At 41.5% G+C, this 21,792-nt stretch overlaps 1 protein-coding gene across 1 annotated transcript in view; it reads left to right on the top strand.

Annotated features, from left to right (window-relative positions):
- Positions 1 to 21,792, top strand: part of LOC117522916 (anoctamin-9-like) — a 150,324-nt gene that overhangs the window by 102,868 nt on the left and 25,664 nt on the right. Inside the window, 3 exon segments of the mRNA XM_034184343.1 lie at positions 7,640 to 7,792; positions 7,939 to 8,083; positions 8,161 to 8,283. Of these exon segments, the coding sequence (XP_034040234.1) occupies positions 7,640 to 7,792; positions 7,939 to 8,083; positions 8,161 to 8,283 (421 nt within the window).

Consider the following 21,792-nt stretch of genomic DNA (forward strand, 5'->3'; position numbering starts at 1 on the left):
TGTATGTGTGCATGCATATGTATGGCTTCGATCATGGAGAAACTGGGGAGAGCTGATGTTTACCGTTTGGTATGCTTATGTATTTTGGGTCAAGGGTGAACACTGCTAAAACGGAAAGTTGATAGGGGTAATATGTTTGGAGAAACTAGTGATATTAGTTAACAACAGTGACCAATGGACATAGATAATTACATTCTGGTCTCACACCCCACACTAGCAGGGGGCGGTAAATCATCTGTATATTAAAATGGTGAGTGATTTTACGTATTTAGTAAGTTCAAAGTAAGTCCATCGTATAATGGTAAATACGTTAAAAATACATGAATCACACAAGGAAGTGAAAATTCTTATTTCCATTGTGGTCCATTTAAAAATCAGTCATTAAGAAATGCAAACAGATTGTCAAAAAATTGATGGTTGGACACTAATCGATACTAAAAAATTACTTTCTGATTAGATACTCATTTGCAATGGAATCAATACCAGCAGTGCCATTTTTGTTTCCTCCAATTAACACACAAGTCAGACAAAGCCAGCTGCAATGCAGTGCTGCGGCTGGTAATAAAACGTAACTGTACCCAAAGAAAAATAGTGCAGTTTGGTGGGGAAACAGTGACTCCAGGTATGCTAACAGCTTCATACTAATACTGCATTTATGATGGCTTGGAAATCCCAAGTTGTAAACTGTGGAAAACTGCGTACACTTAATGACCTCTGATGACAATATACCGTGCATTCAGAAAGTATTCACAGCGCTTCACTTTTCCACATTTTACATTACAGCCTTATTCTAAAATGGATGAAATTCATTGTTTCTACACACAATACCCCATAATGACAATGTGAAAAACGTTTTTTAAAAATTGTTGAAAATTTATTGAGAAAAAAAACAGAAGAAATCACATTTACATAGGTATTATTCACAGTCTTTTACCATGAAGCTCAAAATTAACCTCAGGTGCATCCTGTTTCCACTGATCATCCTTGAGATGTTTCGACAGCTTAATTGGAGTCCACCTGGGGTAAATTCAGTTGATTGGACATGATTTGTAAAGGCACACACCTGTCTACATATAAGGTCCCATGTTCCAGGATAAAGCAGATGTGGAGAGAGGAGAACCTTCCAGAAGGACATCCATCTCTGCAGCAATCCACCCATCAGGCCTGTATGGTAGAGTGTCCAGACGGAAGCCACTCCTTAGTAAAAGGCACATGGCAGCCCACCTGGAGTTTGCCAAAAGGCACCTGAAGGACTCTCAGACCATGAGAAACAAAATTCTGTGGTCTGAGGAGACAAAGATTGAACTCTTTGGACTGAATGCCAGGCATCATGTTTGGAGGAAACAAGGCACCATCCCTGCAGTGAGGCATGGTGGGGGCAGCATCATGCTGTGGAGATGATTTTGAGCAACAGGAACTGAAAGAGTAGTCAGAATTGAGGGAAAGATGAATGCAGCAATGTACAGAGAACAGAGACATCCTGGATGAAAACCTGCTCCAGAGCGCTCTTGACCTCAGACTGGAGCGACGGTTCATCTTTCAGCAGGACAATGGCCCTAAGCACACAGCCAAGATATCAAAGGAGTGGCTTCAGGACAACTCTGTGAATGTCCTTGAGTGGCCCAGCCAGAGCCTAGACCTGAATCTGATTGAACATCTCTGGAGAGACCTGAAAATGTCTGTGCACCAACATTTCCCTTCCAACCTGATGGAGCTTCAGAGGTGCTGCAAAGAGGAATGGACTAAACTGCCCAAAGATAGGTGCACCAAGCTTGTGGCATCATATTTAAGAAGACTTGAGGCTGTAATTGCTGCCAAAGATGCACCAACAAAGTACTGAGCAAAGGATGTGAATACTTATGTGATTTAAGAAAACTGATCCAATCTAGGCTTGCATCTCATTTGTACCTTCTGGCAAACTGTAGCTGTAATTTGATGTTTTGTTTATTGTTTGTTTTATTAATTTCAGAGTTGTTATGGGTGTCTTGGTGGCTTCCCTCAGTAGTCGTCGTCGTCGTCTTCTTGCAGTACCTCACTTTTTCAGAACTGTCTACTCCAAACACGTTTGCCATACTGTACCATGGCGTTTGTATTTCTTGATGATTGAAGTGAATGAAGTAAAAAAAAAAAAAAAACTAAAAAAACATCCCCTGATGTCTGTAAAGAAAACCTAGTGTGAAGTGATGCTGATTTCTGTAAATTCATCAAAGAGTGCCAATAAATGTCCAGTATACATTTTATATGTTTTTTTTTTTTTTTTTTTTTACTTTATATAAGCAATTTTTGTAATTGATTTGTTTGCATTTATTTCTGAACACATTTTTAAAATGTATACTTAAAAAATAGGAGTGATGGTCATTGTGACCATGACTATATGAAATATGCTACATAATATGTAATATCTCTTTCAGATATGTTGCTTTTTCTGCTTTGCATCACATCAGACAACTTAAAAATAGTGTTGTCGCTGATGTTATTGTTTTGTGTTATTCTAATCTTTATTTTAAAGCTATGTCTCTTAAATTTTTGTAATTTCCCCCTACCTCTGTGGTATTGAAAATGGTACAGAATATTTTCCTGGGTATCTCTATCGAGTTTGGAATTCTAGTATTGTGACAACCCCAGTATGGTACTGTGTGGCAAATCTGTCTGAAGGAGGCAATTCTCAAAATGTGAGTGACCGTGCAAGTGAATAGTGAGGAAAGCCACCAAGTCAACAACACAACTCTGAGGAGGTTTTGTGGCTGTGATAGTAGAATTTGTGCATACTGCAAGGTTTGCATTTTGTAGGCGCCAAATATGACAATGGTTAAGATTTTTCGTTTAATTGAAGTTAATTAATTAATTTTTTAATGGTACTGTCCACAGAAACTGGTGTACTTGATCATTTGTTAAATCAAAATCTTCTACATAATTCATGACTGTCCATATATTCTCAAATAACTTCTGCTTAACCTTTAATATGCAAATTCTCTTTTCTAATGGGAGGCTTGACAGCATCCGTGTTATCCACAGGCCTGTGCGTGGTTTGTGAGTAGATTTCCATAGTTGTTCAATACATTTTTAGCATACAGCAAGCATAGGTTGAAAAATATCAGGGAGGTGATGGTCTAGTGGTTAAAGACTTGGGCTTCAGACCAGAGGATCCTCTGTTTAAACCCCAGCTTGGCTGGAAAATCACTAAGGGCCCTTGGGCAAAGTCCTTAATCCCCGAGGTGATCCCGGTGTGTAGTGAGCGCTTAGCATGACAGCACCCTGACATCGGTGTGTATGGGTGAATGTGAGGCATAATTGTAAAGCGCTTTGAGCATCTGATACAGATGGAAAAGTGCTATATAAATGCAGTCAATTTCCCATATTAATTTTTGTTTACTATAATTAAGTTTTCTGAATATAAACTCAACAGAAAAAGGATAGGATCCAGCCCAAATTGTTTGAAATACGTAATCTTCTTGATTATCTTTTTCCAGAGTATTTTAATCGCTCTGCATTTCCAAATACAATAGAATAGTGTGAATAGTGGATCTGGATCACCTCCAAAATTTAATCGAGTCTTCCATGGTTTAATATGTATCCGTGGTGAAAATGTGATGAGAATCCGTGAAGTAGTTTTGACGTAATCCTTCAAAGTGTATATAAAGTGAAATCTTGATGCAGAATCCAGATCTGAATTGCCTCCAAAATTTAATGGGGTCTTCCATGGTCTAATATACGGTGAGGAAAATAAGTATTTGAACACCCTGCCATTTTGCAAGTTCTCACACTTAGAAATCATGGAGGGGTCTGAAATTTTCATCTTTTAGGTGCATGTCCACTGTGAGAGACATAATCTAAAAAAAAAAAAAAAATCCGGAAATCGCAATGTATGATTTTTTAAATAATTTATTTGTATGTTACTGCTGCAAACACGTATTTGAACACCTGTGAAAATCAATGTTAATATTTGGTACAGTAGCCTTTGTTTGCAATTGCAGAGGTCAAATGTTTCCTGTCGTTTTTCACCAGGTTTGCACACACTGCAGCAGGGATTTTGGCCCATTCCTCCACACAGATCTTCTCTAGATCAGCCAGGTTACTGGGCTGTTGCTGAGAAACATGGAGTTTGAGCTCCCTCCAAAGATTTTCTATTGGGTTTAGGTTCTGGAGACTTGGCTAGGCCACTCCAGAACCTTGATATGCTTCTTACGGAGCCAATCCTTGGTTATCCTGGCTGTGTGCTTTGGGTCATTGTCATGTTGGAAGACCCATCCACGACCCATCTTCAATGCTCTAACTGAGGGAAGGAGGTTGTTCCCCAAAATCTCGCAATACATGGCCCTGGTCATCCTCTCCTTAATACAGTGGAGTCGTCCTGTCTCATATGCAGAAACACACCCCCAAAGCATGATGCTTCTACCCCCATGCTTCACAGTAGGGACGGTGTTTTTGGGATGGTACTCAGCATTCTTCTTCCTCCAAACACGGCGAGTGGAATTAAAACCAAAAAGTTCTATTTTGGTCTCATCTGACCACATAACGTTCTCCCATGACTCCTCTGGATCATCCAAATGGTCATGGACAAACTTAAGACTGGCCTGGACATATGCTGATTTAAGCAGGGGAACCTTTCATGCCCTAATATGTATCTGTGGTGAAAATGCGATGAGAATCCATGAAGTAGTTTTGATGTAATCCTTCAAAGCCTGTATAAAGTGAAACTTGATCAAGAATCTGGATCCGGATCCACATCACCTCCAAAATTTAATCATCCATGAGTCATCCATAGCCTAATATGTATCTGTGTTGAAAACTTTGTCAAAATCCGTGCAGTAGTTTTGACGTAATCCTGCTATATACACTCAACAAAAATATAAACGCAACACTTTTGGTTTTGCTCCCATTTTGTATGAGATGAACTCAAAGATCTAAAACTTTTTCCACATACACAATATCACCATTTCCCTCAAATACTGTTCACAAACCAGTCTAAATCTGTGATAGTGAGCACTTCTCCTTTGCTGAGATAATCCATCCCACCTCACAGGTGTGCCATACCAAGATGCTGATTAGACACCATGATTAGTGCACAGGTGTGCCTTAGACTGTCCACAATAAAAGGCCACTCTGAAAGGTGCAGTTTTGTTTTATTGGGGGGGGGATACCAGTCAGTATCTGGTGTGACCACCATTTGCCTCATGCAGTGCAACACATCTCCTTTGCATAGAGTTGATCAGGTTGTCAATTGTGGCCTGTAGAATGTTGGTCCACTCCTCTTCAATGGCTGTGTGAAGTTGCTGGATATTGGCAGGAACTGGTACACGCTGTCGTATACGCCGGTCCAGAGCATCCCAAACATGCTCAATGGGTGACATGTCCGGTGAGTATGCCGGCCATGCAAGAACTGGGATATTTTCAGCTTCCAAGAATTGTGTACAGATCCTTGCAACATGAGGTGATGTTCTTGGATGGCACAACAATGGGCCTCAGGATCTCGTCACGGTATCTCTGTGCATTCAAAATGCCATCAATAAAATGCACCTGTGTTCTTCGTCCATAACAGACGCCTGCCCATACCATAACCCCACCGTCACCATGGACCACTCGATCCACAATATTGACATCAGAAAACCGCTCACCCACACGACGCCACACACGCTGTCTGCCATCTGAACAGTGTGAACCGGGATTCATCCGTGAAGAGAACACCTCTTCAACAGGCCAAACGCCAGCGAATGTGAGCATTTGCCCACTCAAGTCGGTTACGACGACGAACTGGAGTCAGGTCGAGACCCCGATGAGGACGACGAGCATGCAGATGAGCTTCCATGAGATGGTTTCTGACAGTTTGTGCAGAAATTCTTTGGTTATGTAAACCGATTGTTTCAGCAGCTGTCCGAGTGGCTGGTCTCAGACAATCTTGGAGGTGAACATGCTGGATGTGGAGGTCCTGGGCTGGTGTGGTTACACGTGGTCTGCGGTTGTGAGGCTGGTTGGATGTACTGCCAAATTGTCTGAAACGCCTTTAGAGATGGCTTATGGTAGAGAAATGAACATTCAATACATGAGCAACAGCTCTGGTTGACATTCCTGCTGTCAGCATGCCAATTGCACGCTCCCTCAAATCTTGCGACATCTGAGGCATTGTGCTGTGTGATAAAACTGCACCTTTCAGAGTGGCCTTTTATTGTGGGCAGTCTAAGGCACACCTGTGCACTAATCATGGTGTCTAATCAGCATCTTGGTATGGCACACCTGTGAGGTGGGATGGATTATCTCAGCAAAGGAGAAGTGCTCACTATCACAGATTTAGACTGGTTTGTGAACAATATTTGAGGGAAATAGTGATATTGTGTATGTGGAAAAAGTTTTAGATCTTTGAGTTCATCTCATAAAAAATGGGAGCAAAACCAAAAGTGCTGCGTTTATATTTTTGTTGAGTGTATATATCAATCAATCAATCAATTTTATTTATATAGCGCCAAATCACAACAAACAGTTGCCCCAAGGCGCTTTATATTGTAAGGCAAAAGCCATATAATAATTACAGAAAAACCCCAACGGTCAAAACGACCCCCTGTGAGCAAGCACTAGGTGACAGTGGGAATGAAAAACTCCCTTTTAACAGGAAGAAACCTCCACCAGAACCAGGCTCAGGGAGGGGCAGTCTTCTGCTGGGACTGGTTGGGGCTGAGGGGAGAGAATCAAGAAAAAGACATGCTGTGGAAGAGAGCAGAGATCAATCACTAATGATTAAATGCAGAGTGGTGCATACAGAGCAAAAAAAGAAGGAAACACTCAGTGCATCATGGGAAACCCCCCAGCAGTCTAAGTCTATAGCAGCATAACTAAGGGATGGTTCAGGGTCACCTGATCCAGCCCTAACTATAAGCTTTAGCAAAAAGGAAAGTTTTAAGCCTAATCTTAAAAGTAGAGAGGGTGTCTGTCTCCCTGATCCGAATTGGGAGCTGGTTCCACAGGAGAGGAGCCTGAAAGCTGAAGGCTCTGCCTCCCATTCTCCTCTTAAAAACCCTAGGAACTACAAGTAAGCCTGCAGTCTGAGAGCGAAGCGCTCTGTTGGGGTGATATGGTACTACGATGTCCCTAAGATAAGATGGGACCTGATTATTCAAAACCTTATAAGTAAGAAGAAGAATTTTAAATTCTATTCTGGAATTAACAGGAAGCCAATGAAGAGAGGCCAATATGGGTGAAATACGGGTGAAATATATATATATATATATATATATATATATATATATATATATATATATATATATATATATATATATATATATATATATATATATATATATATATATATATATATATATATATATATATATATATATATATATATATATATATATATATATATATATATATATATATATATATATATATATGTGTGTGTGTGTGTGAAACGTGATCCAGAATCTGGGTCCGGGTCAACTCCAAAATTTTATGGGTTCTTCCATGGCCTAATATCTATCTGTGGTGAAAATTTTGTCAACATCTGTGCAGTAGTTTTGACATAATCCTGCTAACAGACAGACAGACAAATAAACACAGGTTGTTTTATTGCGTCCTTGACGGACATAAAAAAAAGTAATATATTTGTGTGTGTGTGTGTGATTTATATATGACATCTTGTTTTCTGTAGTGATTCAGTTCAGTTTCACCACCATATTTGTGGCGGCGTTCCCGCTTGCTCCCTTGCTGGCTCTGATCAACAACATCTTTGAGATTCGTCTTGATGCCATCAAGATGGTACGCTTGGAGCGACGGCTGGTGCCCAAGAAAACCAATGACATTGGTGAGGAGTCGCATTCTTGTGGCGATAAACCTGTTTATGCAGGTTTTCAAGGATAACAGCTGTTTGTTTGTTTTTTTTTGTTGTTGCCGTTGTTGTTTTTAAACTGTGATTGCAAAACTGCTTCCTGTTTTCCTGGTGGTCTTCAGGTATCTGGACAAAGGTTTTGGAGGCCATTGGTGTGCTGGCCGTCATTGCTAATGGCCTGGTCATTGGGATTTCGTCAGACTTCATTCCTCGCCTTGTCTATCACTACCGTTACGGACCATGTGCTATGGGAGAAACAAACCTACAGTCAGTAATGTGCACCTCAGCAGATGGGGGCGCTACAGTCCACTGTTGTGAGTCATAATTTTGTGCTTTTGTTCCAGTTGCATGCAGGGCTACATTAACAACACACTCTCAACGGCCTACATGACAAACCCGTCCGTTCGGCAGGACTTCCTTCCTTCTATGATGGTGACCGCGCACAACTCCACCATTACACAGTGCAGGTAGGAATTGTACGGTTGCCACATGCTTTAGTCATAAACTGGATATAAACAAAATAACACAGACCCAATAACTCAAAATGTTAAAGCATATAGTTCTGAGTCTGAGTAAAACTCTAAAAATATGAGAACAGACGCTGTAAACACATACCAATTCTCCTCATTGCCAGTGTACTCAATCACTTGTCCAGGACTGGGTTGCAGGACAACAGCTCCAGCAGGGGAACCCAAACTTCCCTTTCCCGGTGTCGCCGACCGAACGGTCCCCTTTAAAAATTGGTCCGCCCTGCCTTCACTGTGCATGTGTCTGAGACTGACTCTGATTCTGACTCTCTTCACCCAAAGCAATCAAAGGGAATAATGTGATCATTAACCGTCAGATGACAAAGTAAAACCTCTTAAATCATTGTCAGTTTTAAGCAGAAATGAGGCAATAATCAGTGAATCGCTACTGAGCCTCCAAAATTACGTAGGCGCAGCAAGCAGTACATCAGACTCAGACATGCTGCTGTGGCGCTCTAATCGCTCCCCTGTCTTTTATTATGAAATAATGCTGAATTTATGTGGAAACGATTGTTGTACAAAAGCTTCAGATATCTGTCGCTAAGACAGATGATGACTGGAGTGCAGTTTTAAACAGAAACAAGGTGATAATCAGTAAATTGCTGCTGATGCTCCAAAATGATGCATGCACAGTGAAGGCAGGACAGACTGATTTTTAGGGGGCCCGGTCATTCGGTGACACGGGCCACATTGACCACCTCTGTCTGGGGGATCCTGGGGCATTCCCAGGCCAGTGTGGAGATATAATCTCTCCACCTAGTCCTGGGTCTTCCCCGGGGTCTCCTCCCAGATGGACGTACCTGGAACACCTCTCTAAGGAGGTGCTCAGGAGGCATCCTTACCAGATGCCCGAACCACCTCCTTTCAATGCAAAGGAGCTAGCTACTCAATGCCATTGTACACTGTCAAATATCGTGACAAGCTTTTGGAATTTGAACAACTTTAGCAAATATGGTGCTCCAGGTAAATACTGTTCGGGTCAAGTTTAGAAGTTTGGGATTAGGGAAGTGAATCGTACAACAACTCACGATTCAATTCGATTCCGCTTCTTGGGGTGACGATTCGATTCCGAATCGATTTTCGATTCAAAGAGCTCTGAGAAATAGTTGTATTACTTAAAAAATGTTTATGTTTAAGAAAATACAGCTTTACAAGGTTAATCAAGTGACAGCAAATAATAAAATCCAAAATGCGCCCAAACATTTGCCTTTAGCAAAGACGGTGCTGGCTGAATTAGCTCTTCGTCCGCCATGCTAAGCTACAGCGCACGAATGTTTGAAGCACGCCAGACCCTCCCCTCGCGGGGACGCTGTAGTACGGAAGCCGCTGCCTGACAAACAGTACACGCAGCGAGTAAGCAGGAAAATGTTTAAAAAAAATGCTTTTTAAAAATTGATTCTTGGACATTTTGGATCAATTCAGAATCGTAATAAATAAGAATTGCGATTCGGACGTGAATCGATTTTTTTCCGACACCCCTATTTGGGCTGTTGCTGCAACCTGTGGAACCACTTTGGATCTTGATAAAGGAGAACACCAGTATATCCCCCTCTCAAAATAAGACATCTATCAGCCACTGTCAGGTGATATATGGGCATGTCCTTGTCCTAATCTGGTTGATGGTGTCGTCACCACTAAGGCACTTGAGTGCTGGATTGTGCATGTAACATGTGCCATATCTTCACACTGTGGTACCTAAAGTTCTCTCACAGGTAGTAGCATCTGAGTCTCCTGAAGTTCTCACTCATTTGACACAGTCATTTCAGCGAGACTGGAGGACTCTCAGGAGAGACCTCTGTCATTGGTTAAATTCCAGGTCTAACAATCATGATTTAATACTGGCGGTTTGGGTCATTCCAGACATTGTTCAGAAGAACAGCATACGGTACTTTTAAAAAGTTGATTTGGGAGGGGAAAAATGAAAACAGAAAACCACCATTCAGCTGGATCAAAAAATAGCCAGAATGGTATCGACTCAGCCAATGATCAGCTGCAGTGTGATCAAAGAAGGTCTAACATTACCTATGAGTACTGTAACAATTAGAAGATGTCTATGTGAAGCCAAACTATGGACAAGAAGCCCCCACAAAGTCCCATTGTTGAAAAACCTACATGTACTTAAGAGGTTACAATTTGCCACACAACATATTGACTGGACTAAAGAGAAATGGTGCAACATTTTGTGGACTTATGAAAGCAAGATTGTTCTTTTTGGATCTAGGGGTTACAGATGGTTTGTCAGGCAACCCCCCAAAATTGAATTCAAGCCACAGTACACTGTCAAGACTGAAGCACGGTGGGGCAAACATCATGATATGAGGATGTTTCTCATAGTATGGTGTCGGGTTTATTTATCACATACCAGCAGTGGTGGGCACACTTCCGATAATCCGATAACAGATAATTATTATCGGACCAATTATCTTCCGATTAATTTTTGTCCGATAACTTTTAGACCGATAAACAAAGTAAACAAAGCTGAAGAGCGACAAGCATTTTTAAAATTTAAAATCAATTCAGCACCTACCTGTTAAACGTTTTGTAACAGATGGACAGTTATACCCTCTGCTAACAGAAGAGAGCTGCTTCTATGAAAAGCGTCTCTATCCTGAGTAATGGCCAAAAAAAAAAAAATCATTTCCTTTAACACCATAGTTGGTCGCAATGTTTCTGTGTAGGCTCTCAGTTGTCCAGGTGGTTTCCATAGTAGAGAAGCTTGAATCTTCGACTGGACTGGGTTGCTTGACTTGAGGACGTTTCGCTTCAAATCGCAGAAGCTTCCTCAGCTAAAATTCTTGCTCTGGTAGTCTGACTTCTGTCTTGACTCTTGTAGAGAAGAATAAAACAGAAGCCAACAAAAGCTGGAGTTTTTAACCTAACCAGACCCCTCCTACTGAGAGGCCGACTGCTACAGGCTAGTGACTAAACAATAGCTCTAATTAGCACCTATTGTGCTGTAGTTAGCACCCTCCTAATGACAGGGCAGCTGTCTAGTGGGCTCCTCTAGTGGGTAACTCAGACCACCATGTGGAGAACACACAAGATTTTGTGAACAAGATCAAGGACCTGCAGCTGGAGGCAGATGAAACTATGGTGTCATTTGAGTGACATCGTTGTTCACCTGCATCCCCACCGCTGAGGCCATCTCAGCTGTGAGGCAGAGACTGCTGGAGGATGTGTCTCTACTTGAAAAGACCAAACTCACACCAGACCACATCTGCCAACTCTTGGAGATCTGTCTCAACACCACGTATTTCCTGTTTAGGGGGAATTACTACAGGTAGATCCATGGTTGTGCGATGGGGTCTCCGGTATCCCCCATTGTGGCCAATCTGTACATGGAGCGAGTGGAGAAGACAGCCTTGACGTCTTTCACGGGCATCTCTCCCAGTCACTGGTTCAGATATGTCGATGACACATGGGTTAAAATCAAGCAACAGAAGGTCGAGGACTTTACAGAACACATCAACTCGGTGGATTCCAATATCAAGTTTACACGTGAGGATGCCATAAACAACCATTTAGCCTTCTTGGACTGTGATGTTACGATTGGAGAGAACAGGCAGCTCCAGACAGGGGTTTACAGAAAACCCACTCACACTGACCAGTATCTGCTCTTTGGCTCAAACCACCCCCTTGAACACAAGCTCGGGGTGATCAGGACTCTTCAACACAGAGCCCTACAGGTGCCCACAACTGCAGAGGGAAGGGCTAAAGAAGAACAACTTGTACGGAAAGCCCTCACAGTATGTGGGTAACCACGATGGTCCCTGGACAAAGTGCAGAAGTCCCAGAAAACAAAGAGACCAGATAGACAGGAGACAGAGACAAGAAGAAGAGTGTCTCTCCCTTATTTAGCAGGAGTAGTGGAAAAACTACAGAGGATCTTCAGACAGCACAAAATCCCAGTTTACTTTAAACCAGTTAACACCTTGAGACAGAAATTAGTTCACCCTAAGGACAGGCTCTCTAGTTACAAACAGAGCAATGTAGTGTATTCTATCAGCTGTCAGGAAAACTGTAATGAACACTACATAGGTGAGACTAAGCAACCTTTACACAAAAGGCTATACCAGCACCGCAGAAAGGGCACCAGTGGACCTCAGTCTGCAGTTCATCTCCACCTGAAAGACACTAACCACACGTTTGAGGACAAGGAAGTTAAAATCTTAGCCAGAGAGAAGAAATGGTTTGAGAGAGGTGTCAAGGAAGCATTCTTTGTAAAACAGTTGAAACCCAGCCTTAACCGGGGAGGGGGTCTCAGACACGCTTTGTCCCCTGTTTACAATGGGGTACTCAGGTCAAAGCAGTTTCAGTCTTTTGTTAATGGTAATGAGTCATTCACGTCATCAGGAGAGTCGTCAAGGGAGCCATCAGGGGAGGCTTCCGTCCCATCATTAGGAGGGACAGCTGCCCTGTCATTAGGAGGGTGCTAACTAGAGCACAATAGGTGCTAATTAGAGCTTTTGTTTAGTCACTAGCCTGTAGGAGTCGGCCTCTCGGTATGAGGGGTCTGGTTAGGTTAAAAACTCCAGCTTTTGTTGGCTTCTGTTTTATTCTTCTCTACAAGAGTCAGAAGTCAGACTACCAGAGCAAGAATTTTAGCTGAGGAAGCTTCTGCGATTTGAAGCGAAACGTCCTCACGTCAAGTAACCCAGTCCAGTCGAAGATTCAAGCTTCTCTACTTTAACACCATACCGATATGCTGGCAATATCACCTAAGTCATCCAGAGACATACATTTTTAACTTATGGTACAAATTTTAACCAAAATAATTTTGGACAAGTTATTTAAAATTACTGTCATGTCTGAAGTTTTATAAAGTGAAAATATCAGATATATATTTACCCTCACGACGGCCGACCAGAATAATATCAAACAAGTTTGATTTTCATTGGACCATATGATTGGCGATCAGGAGGTGGTCCTGCGATGTTAAACGCAGCTTGTTACTCCATGTACACTACACGATGCAGGATGCGCGATTAATTTGAAACTCGGTCCAAAAAATTCCTGCATGAAAAATCATCTCGCACAGTGTAAAGCACATTTTACAACATCATAAAACGTGCGCACATTCTCTCCACATGCAAAACATTTTGCGATGACACTTCCAGGGCTCCGTAAAAATGCCTGTTTTGACAAATAAAAAAAAGGAATATTTTACAAAAGCACATTTATCTGTAAACACCAACACATGACAGACGGCACATTAACGTGTTGGTTTACATAATGAATGACTGAACCAACCAGTGTTTAGCAGAGGCACTTTTACCCAGAATCCTTTGCGATCTGTCTGTGTTTGTTACAAAACCTCAGAATTAGTGCATTATTCAACATTAAAAGATATATGCTATATTTTAACTTTGTACAAATGACAGAATTGACATTAATGGAGTTATTCTATCGGTATTAATGTTATTTATAAATCAAAACCATAAGTCAGCATGACTTTATTTTTCAAGACCTCCGCCTGACCGGAGCGTTGTGATTGATAGACAGTTGGCTTTATGGCTGCTCTCAAAGTGCCTCTGTGCTGGGAGCTCTGTAGTAAACAAGCGCTTCCAGCAGGGGCAGAATGTTCAAAGACGAAAGTGTGGTCTCATTGTTTGGGTCTGTTGTTACTTTTAATATTATTAGAAGCTATTGTGGCATTAAAACTTAAATTTGTTTTATTAGTAGTTGTAAATGTATCAGACAATATTGGAATTTATCTGTTATCGGTTATCTGTAACTTCCGATACATTTTTGGGTGGTTTATTGTTTTATCTTTATCAATCAATCAATCAGTTTTATTTATATAGCGCCAAATCACAACAAACAGTTGCCCCAAGGCGCCTTATATTGCAAGGCAAGGCCATACAATAATTACGTAAAAACCCCAACGGTCAAAACGACCCCCTGTGAGCAAGCACTTGGCGACAGTGGGAAGGAAAAACTACCTTTTAACAGGAAGAAACCTCCAGCAGAACCAGGCTCAGGGAGGGGACAGCTGCTGTTATCGAAGATAACTTTTCAGTTATCTGATTATCTGTTATCGAAGTTCATTTTTTGGTTATCTGTGCCCACCACTGCATACCAGGGATCATGGATCATTAAACATTAACATTCAAATACGTGAAGAGGTCATGTTGCCTTATGCTGAAGAAGAAATGTTCTTGAAATGGGTGCTTCAACATGACAACTACCCCAATCACAACAGAAAGTGAGCAGCATCTTGGTTCCAGACCAAGAAGATTAACATTATTGAATGGTCAGCCCAATCCCTGGACCTTAATCCAATAGAAAACTTGTGGGATCACATCAAAAATGCTGTTTGCAAAACCAAAAAATGCAGAGGAATTGTGGAATGTAGTCCAGTCGTCCTCAGCTGGAATACCTGTTCACAGGTGACAGAAGTTGGTCAACTCCATGAAACACAGATGTGACACAGTTCTCAGAAACAGTGGTTATACAAACTAAATATTATTTCAGTGATTCACAGAAAACCTCAGTCTTCAAGCATTTTTCAGTTCATACAATAATGTTTGAGTTCGTAAAGAAAAATGCAGACATGTAAGGAGCTAATCAGTGTAGCAACAGAAGCTAAAACTTTACAAAGCGGTGCACACGGAGTAAGTAAAAACTCTTTTAATGTACAGCCAGATTCATCATCACAGCCTGCTGAAAACTGTTGTCCACATAAGACGACGCCCTTATTATCGTGGAAATTACTTGCGACTAAATAAAGACGTCCCTCTGACTTTGTCTGCTCTGGGTGCGTTTCTCAGCCTGAGCCAGAGAACGACGCCACTTTATCCCAACAACAACAAAAAAATTTAATTATTTTAAAAACTGAAAGCCCTTTCTGCAATTATTTTATTAGCATCACCTCCATTTATTCATGATCAGCGTTCACCACAGCCATCCTTCGTCAATTCAGCATTCTGCACGCAATGAAGTAAATCCCATTAAGGATCCACCAAGACAAAAATAAAGTTAAATTACACTGTTAACCACAACATGTCATTTATTATGAGTGACTGAGTGGAGTGAGAGAGAGAGAGAGAGCGAGCCACTGAGAGAGGTGCTGCCACACACGTGCAAAAAAAGTGGAGCGCTTTTATCCTAAATCAGTCGATCAGAAAAACACACTGCCGCCCCAAGAGCATCACTGAAATACAGTGAGGAAAATAAGTATTTGAACACCCTGTGATTTTGCAAGTTTTCCCACTTAGAAATCATGGAGGGGTCTGAAATTTTCATCTTAGGTGCATGTCCACTGTGAGAGACATAATCTAAAAAAAAAAATCTGTAAATCACAATGTATGATTTTTTTTTTTAATTTATTTGTATGTTACTGCTGCAAAAAAGTATTTGAACACCTGTGAAAATCAATCAATCAGTCAATTTTTTTATATAGCGCCAAATCACAACAAACAGTTGCCCCAAGGCGCTTTATATTGTAAGGCAAGGCCATACAATAATTATGTAAAACCCCAACGGTCAAAATGACCCCCTGTGAGCAAGCACTTGGCTACAGTGGGAAGGAAAAACTCCCTTTTAAGAGGAAGAAACCTCCAGCAGAACCAGGCTCAGGGAGGGGCAGTCCTCTGCTGGGACTGGTTGGGGCTGAGGGAGAGAACCAGGAAAAAGACATGCTGTGGAGGGGAGCAGACATCGATCACTAATGATTAAATGCAGAGTGGTGCATACAGAGCAAAAAGAGAAAGAAACAGTGCATCATGGGAACCCCCCAGCAGTCTACGTCTATAGCAGCATAACTAAGGGATGGTTCAGGGTCACCTGATCCAGCCCTAACTATAAGCTTTAGCAAAAAGGAAAGTTTTAAGCCTAATCTTAAAAGTAGAGAGGGTGTCTGTCTCCCTGATCTGAATTGGGAGCTGGTTCCACAGGAGAGGAGCCTGAAAGCTGAAGGCTCTGCCTCCCATTCTACTCTTACAAACCCTAGGAACTACAAGTAAGCCTGCAGTCTGAGAGCGAAGCGCTCTATTGGGGTGATATGGTACTACGAGGTCCCTAAGATAAGATGGGACCTGATTATTCAAAACCTTATAAGTAAGAAGAAGAATTTTAAATTCTATTCTAGAATTAACAGGAAGCCAATGAAGAGAGGCCAATATGGGTGAGATATGCTCTCTCCTTCTAGTCCCCGTCAGTACTCTAGCTGCAGCATTTTGAATTAACTGAAGGCTTTTTAGGGAACTTTTAGGACAACCTGATAATAATGAATTACAATAGTCCAGCCTAGAGGAAATAAATGCATGAATTAGTTTTTCAGCATCACTCTGAGACAAGACCTTTCTGATTTTAGAGATATTGCGTAAATGCAAAAAAGCAGTCCTACATATTTGTTTAATATGCGCTTTGAATGACATATCCTGATCAAAAATGACTCCAAGATTTCTCACAGTATTACTAGAGGTCAGGGTAATGCCATCCAGAGTAAGGATCTGGTTAGACACCATGTTTCTAAGATTTGTGGGGCCAAGTACAATAACTTCAGTTTTATCTGAGTTTAAAAGCAGGAAATTAGAGGTCATCCATGTCTTTATGTCTGTAAGACAATCCTGCAGTTTAGCTAATTGGTGTGTGTCCTCTGGCTTCATGGATAGATAAAGCTGGGTATCATCTGCGTAACAATGAAAATTTAAGCAATACCATCTAATAATACTACCTAAGGGAAGCATGTATAAAGTGAATAAAATTGGTCCTAGCACAGAACCTTGTGGAACTCCATAATTAACTTTAGTCTGTGAAGAAGATTCCCCATTTACATGAACAAATTGTAATCTATTAGACAAATATGATTCAAACCACCGCAGCGCAGTGCCTTTAATGCCTATGGCATGCTCTAATCTCTGTAATAAAATTTTATGGTCAACAGTATCAAAAGCAGCACTGAGGTCTAACAGAACAAGCACAGAGATGAGTCCACTGTCCGAGGCCATAAGAAGATCATTTGTAACCTTCACTAATGCTGTTTCTGTACTATGATGAATTCTAAAACCTGACTGAAACTCTTCAAATAGACCATTCCTCTGCAGATGATCAGTTAGCTGTTTTACAACTACCCTTTCAAGAATTTTTGAGAGAAAAGGAAGGTTGGAGATTGGCCTATAATTAGCTAAGATAGCTGGGTCAAGTGATGGCTTTTTAAGTAATGGTTTAATTACTGCCACCTTAAAAGCCTGTGGTACATAGCCAACTAACAAAGATAGATTGATCATATTTAAGATCGAAGCATTAAATAATGGTAGGGCTTCCTTGAGCAGCCTGGTAGGAATGGGGTCTAATAAACATGTTGTTGGTTTGGATGAAGTAACTAATGAAAATAACTCAGACAGAACAATCGGAGAGAAAGAGTCTAACCAAATACCGGCATCACTGAAAGCAGCCAAAGATAACGATACGTCTTTGGGATGGTTATGAGTAATTTTTTCTCTAATAGTTAAAATTGTGTTAGCAAAGAAAGTCATGAAGTCATTACTAGTTAAAGTTAATGGAATACTCAGCTCAATAGAGCTCTGACTCTTTGTCAGCCTGGCTACAGTGCTGAAAAGAAACCTGGGGTTGTTCTTATTTTCTTCAATTAGTGATGAGTAGAAAGATGTCCTACTTTTACGGAGGGCTTTTTTATAGAGCAACAGACTCTTTTTCCAGGCTAAGTGAAGATCTTCTAAATTAGTGAGACGCCATTTCCTCTCCAACTTACGGGTTATCTGCTTTAAGCTACGAGTTTGTGAGTTATACCACAGAGTCAGGCACTTCTGATTTAAAGCTCTCTTTTTCAGAGGAGCTACAGCATCCAAAGTTGTCTTCAATGAGGATGTAAAACTATTGACGAGATACTCTATCTCACTTACAGAGTTTAGGTAGCTACTCTGCACTGTGTTGGTATATGGCATTAGAGAACATAAAGAAGGAATCATATCCTTAAACCTACTTACAGCGCTTTCTGAAAGACTTCTAGTGTAATTAAACTTATTCCCCACTGCTGGGTAGTCCATCAGAGTAAATGTAAATGTTATTAAGAAATGATCAGACAGAAGGGAGTTTTCAGGGAATACTGTTAAGTCTTCAATTTCCATACCATAAGTCAGAACAAGATCTAAGATATGATTGAAGTAGTGGGTGGACTCATTTACTTTTTGAGCAAAGCCAATAGAGTCTAATAATAGATTAAATGCAGTGTTGAGGCTGTCATTCTCAGCATCTGTGTGGATGTTAAAATCGCCCACTATAATTATCTTATCTGAGCTAAGCACTAAGTCAGACAAAAGGTCTGAAAATTCACAGAGAAACTCACAGTAACGACCAGGTGGACGATAGATAATAACAAATAAAACTGGTTTTTGGGACTTCCAATTTGGATGGACAAGACTAAGAGTCAAGCTTTCAAATGAATTAAAGCTCTGTCTGGGTTTTTGATTAATTAATAAGCTGGAATGGAAGATTGCTGCTAATCCTCCGCCTCAGCCCGTGCTACGAGCATTCTGGCAGTTAGTGTGACTCGGGGGTGTTGACTCATTTAAACTAACATATTCATCCTGCTGTAACCAGGTTTCTGTAAGGCAGAATAAAGCAATATGTTGATCAATTATTATATCATTTACCAACAGGGACTTAGAAGAGAGAGACCTAATGTTTAATAGACCACATTTAACTGTTTTAGTCTGTGGTGCAGTTGAAGGTGCTATATTATTTTTTCTTTTTGAATTTTTATGCTTAAATAGATTTTTGCTGGTTATTGGTGGTCTGGGAGCAGACACCGTCTCTACGGGGATGGGGTAATGAGGGGGAGAGAAGCTGCAGAGAGGTGTGTAAGACTACAGCTCTGCTTCCTGGTCCCAACCCTGGATAGTCACGGTTTGGAGGATTTAAGAAAATTGGCCAGATTTCTAGAAATGAGAGCTGCTCCATCCAAAGTGGGATGGATGCCGTCTCTCCTAACAAGACCAGGTTTTCCCCAGAAGCTTTGCCAAAATCAATGTTAATATTTGGTACAGTAGTCTTTGTTTGCAATTACAGAGGTCAAACATTTCCTGTAGTTTTTCACCAGGTTTGCACACACTGCAGCAGGGATTTTGGTCCACTCCTCCATACAGATCTTCTCTAGATCTTTCAGGTTTGGAGTTTCAGCTCCCTCCAAAGATTTTCTATTGAGTTCAGGTCTGGAGACTGGCCAGGCCACTCCAGGACCTTGAAATGCTTCTTACGGAGCGACTCCTTAGTTGCCCTGGCTGTGTGTTTGGGGTCATTGTCATGCTGGAAGACCCAGCCATGACCCATCTTCAATGCTCTTACTGAGGGAAGGAGGAGGTTTGCCAAAATCTTGCAATACGTGACCCCATCCATCCTCCCTTCAATACGGTGCAGTCATCCTGTCTCCTTTGTAGAAGAGCACCCCCAGAGTATGATGTTTCCACTTCCATGCTTCATGGTTGGGATGGTTTTCTTGGGGTTGTTCTCATCTTCTAAGCATGGTAAGTGGAGTTGATTCCAAAAAGCTCTATTCTGGTCTCATCTGACCACATGACCTTCTCCCATGCCTCCTCTGGATCATCCAGATGGTCACTGGTGATATTCAAACAGGCCTGGACATGTGCTGGCTTGAGCAGGGGGACCTTGCTGCCCTGCAGGATTTTAAACCATGACAGCATCATGTGTTACTAATGTAATCTTTGTGACTGTGGTCCCAGCTCTCTTCAGGTCATTGACCAGGTCCTCCTGTGTAGTTCTGAGCTTTCTCAGAATCATCCTTACCCCACAGTTGTCTTCTACCAAGCTGCTTGCCTGTTGTCCTGTAGTCCATCCCAGCCTTGTGCAGGTCTACAGTTTTGTCCCTGGTGTCCTTAGACAGCTCTTTGGTCTTGGCTATGGTGGACAGGTTGGAGTGTGATTCAGTGTGTGAACAGGTGTCTTTTATACAGGTAACAAGTTCAAACAGGTGCAATTAATACAGGTAAAGAGTGCAGAATAAGAGGGCTTCTTACAGAAAAATTAACAGGTCTGTATGAGCCAGAATTCTTGCTGGTTGGTAGGTGTTCAAAAACTTATTTGCAGCAGTAACATGCAAATAAATTATTAAAAAAATCATACATTGTGATTTCCGGATTTTTTGTTTTTTTTTTAGATTATGTCTCTCACAGTGGACATGCACCTAAGATGAAACTTTCAGACCTCTCTATGATTTCTAAGTGGGAGAACCTGCAAAATCGCAGGGTGTTCAAATACTTATTTTCCTCACTGTATGTTGATTTTTGACCAGATTTTGTTCTAAGTGTGCCTGAAAATGAACTTGCCACATTAAGCAAGAACGGTGCATGGAGCACTTGTCCTACAGCACAAGTGAGCCCTGCACTCTGGGATCCAATTTCAAAAAGTAGTGTTTTCAGGCTCTGAAAACACCGGTTCCGTGTGGATGGGGCCTCAACACTGAATTTCTCGTGAACCGATAAGGATCAGTGATGCTCTCAATTGAAGCACGGCAAGGACACACAACCGTGAGAACAGAGGGGAGAGATGCTGTGTGATTGTGAAGGCGGAGCCACAGGATGTTATTGTGCTCTGATTTGTTGAACACCTGGATGCCACTGAGGGAGAGCCGGGCAGCACACAAAAAGCAGAGAGAACATAGAGAGGGCTGACTCCCACAATATGATGTAATCTGGACGCCATTTAGATTGTGTGTAACTTGGGCTGCTGCAGTGGAGTGAGATTTTCAATCAATCAATCAATTTTTTTTTTATATAGCGCCAAATCACAACAAACAGTTGCCCCAAGGCGCTTTATATTGTAAGGCAAGGCCATACAATAATGATGTAAAACCCCAACGGTCAAAACGACCCCCTGTGAGCAAGCACTTGGCTACAGTGGGAAGGAAAAACTCCCTTTTAACAGGAAGAAACCTCCAGCAGAACCAGGCTCAGGGAGGGGCAGTCTTCTGCTGGGACTGGTTGGGGCTGAGGGAGAGAACCAGGAAAAAGACATGCTGTGGAGGGGAGCAGAGATCGATCACTAATGATTAAATGCAGAGTGGTGCATACAGAGCAAAAAGAGAAAGAAACAGTGCATCATGGGAACCCCCCAGCAGTCTACGTCTATAGCAGCATAACTAAGGGATGGTTCAGGGTCACCTGATCCAGCCCTAACTATAAGCTTTAGCAAAAAGGAAAGTTTTAAGCCTAATCTTAAAAGTAGAGAGGGTGTCTGTCTCCCTGATCTGAATTGGGAGCTGGTTCCACAGGAGAGGAGCCTGAAAGCTGAAGGCTCTGCCTCCCATTCTACTCTTACAAACCCTAGGAACTACAAGTAAGCCTGCAGTCTGAGAGCGAAGCGCTCTATTGGGGTGATATGGTACTATGAGGTCCCTAAGATAAGATGGGACCTGATTATTCAAAACCTTATAAGTAAGAAGAAGAATTTTAAATTCTATTCTAGAATTAA

This window comes from Thalassophryne amazonica, chromosome 2, assembly GCF_902500255.1.
Source record: "Thalassophryne amazonica chromosome 2, fThaAma1.1, whole genome shotgun sequence".
Lineage (NCBI taxonomy): Eukaryota > Metazoa > Chordata > Actinopteri > Batrachoidiformes > Batrachoididae > Thalassophryne > Thalassophryne amazonica.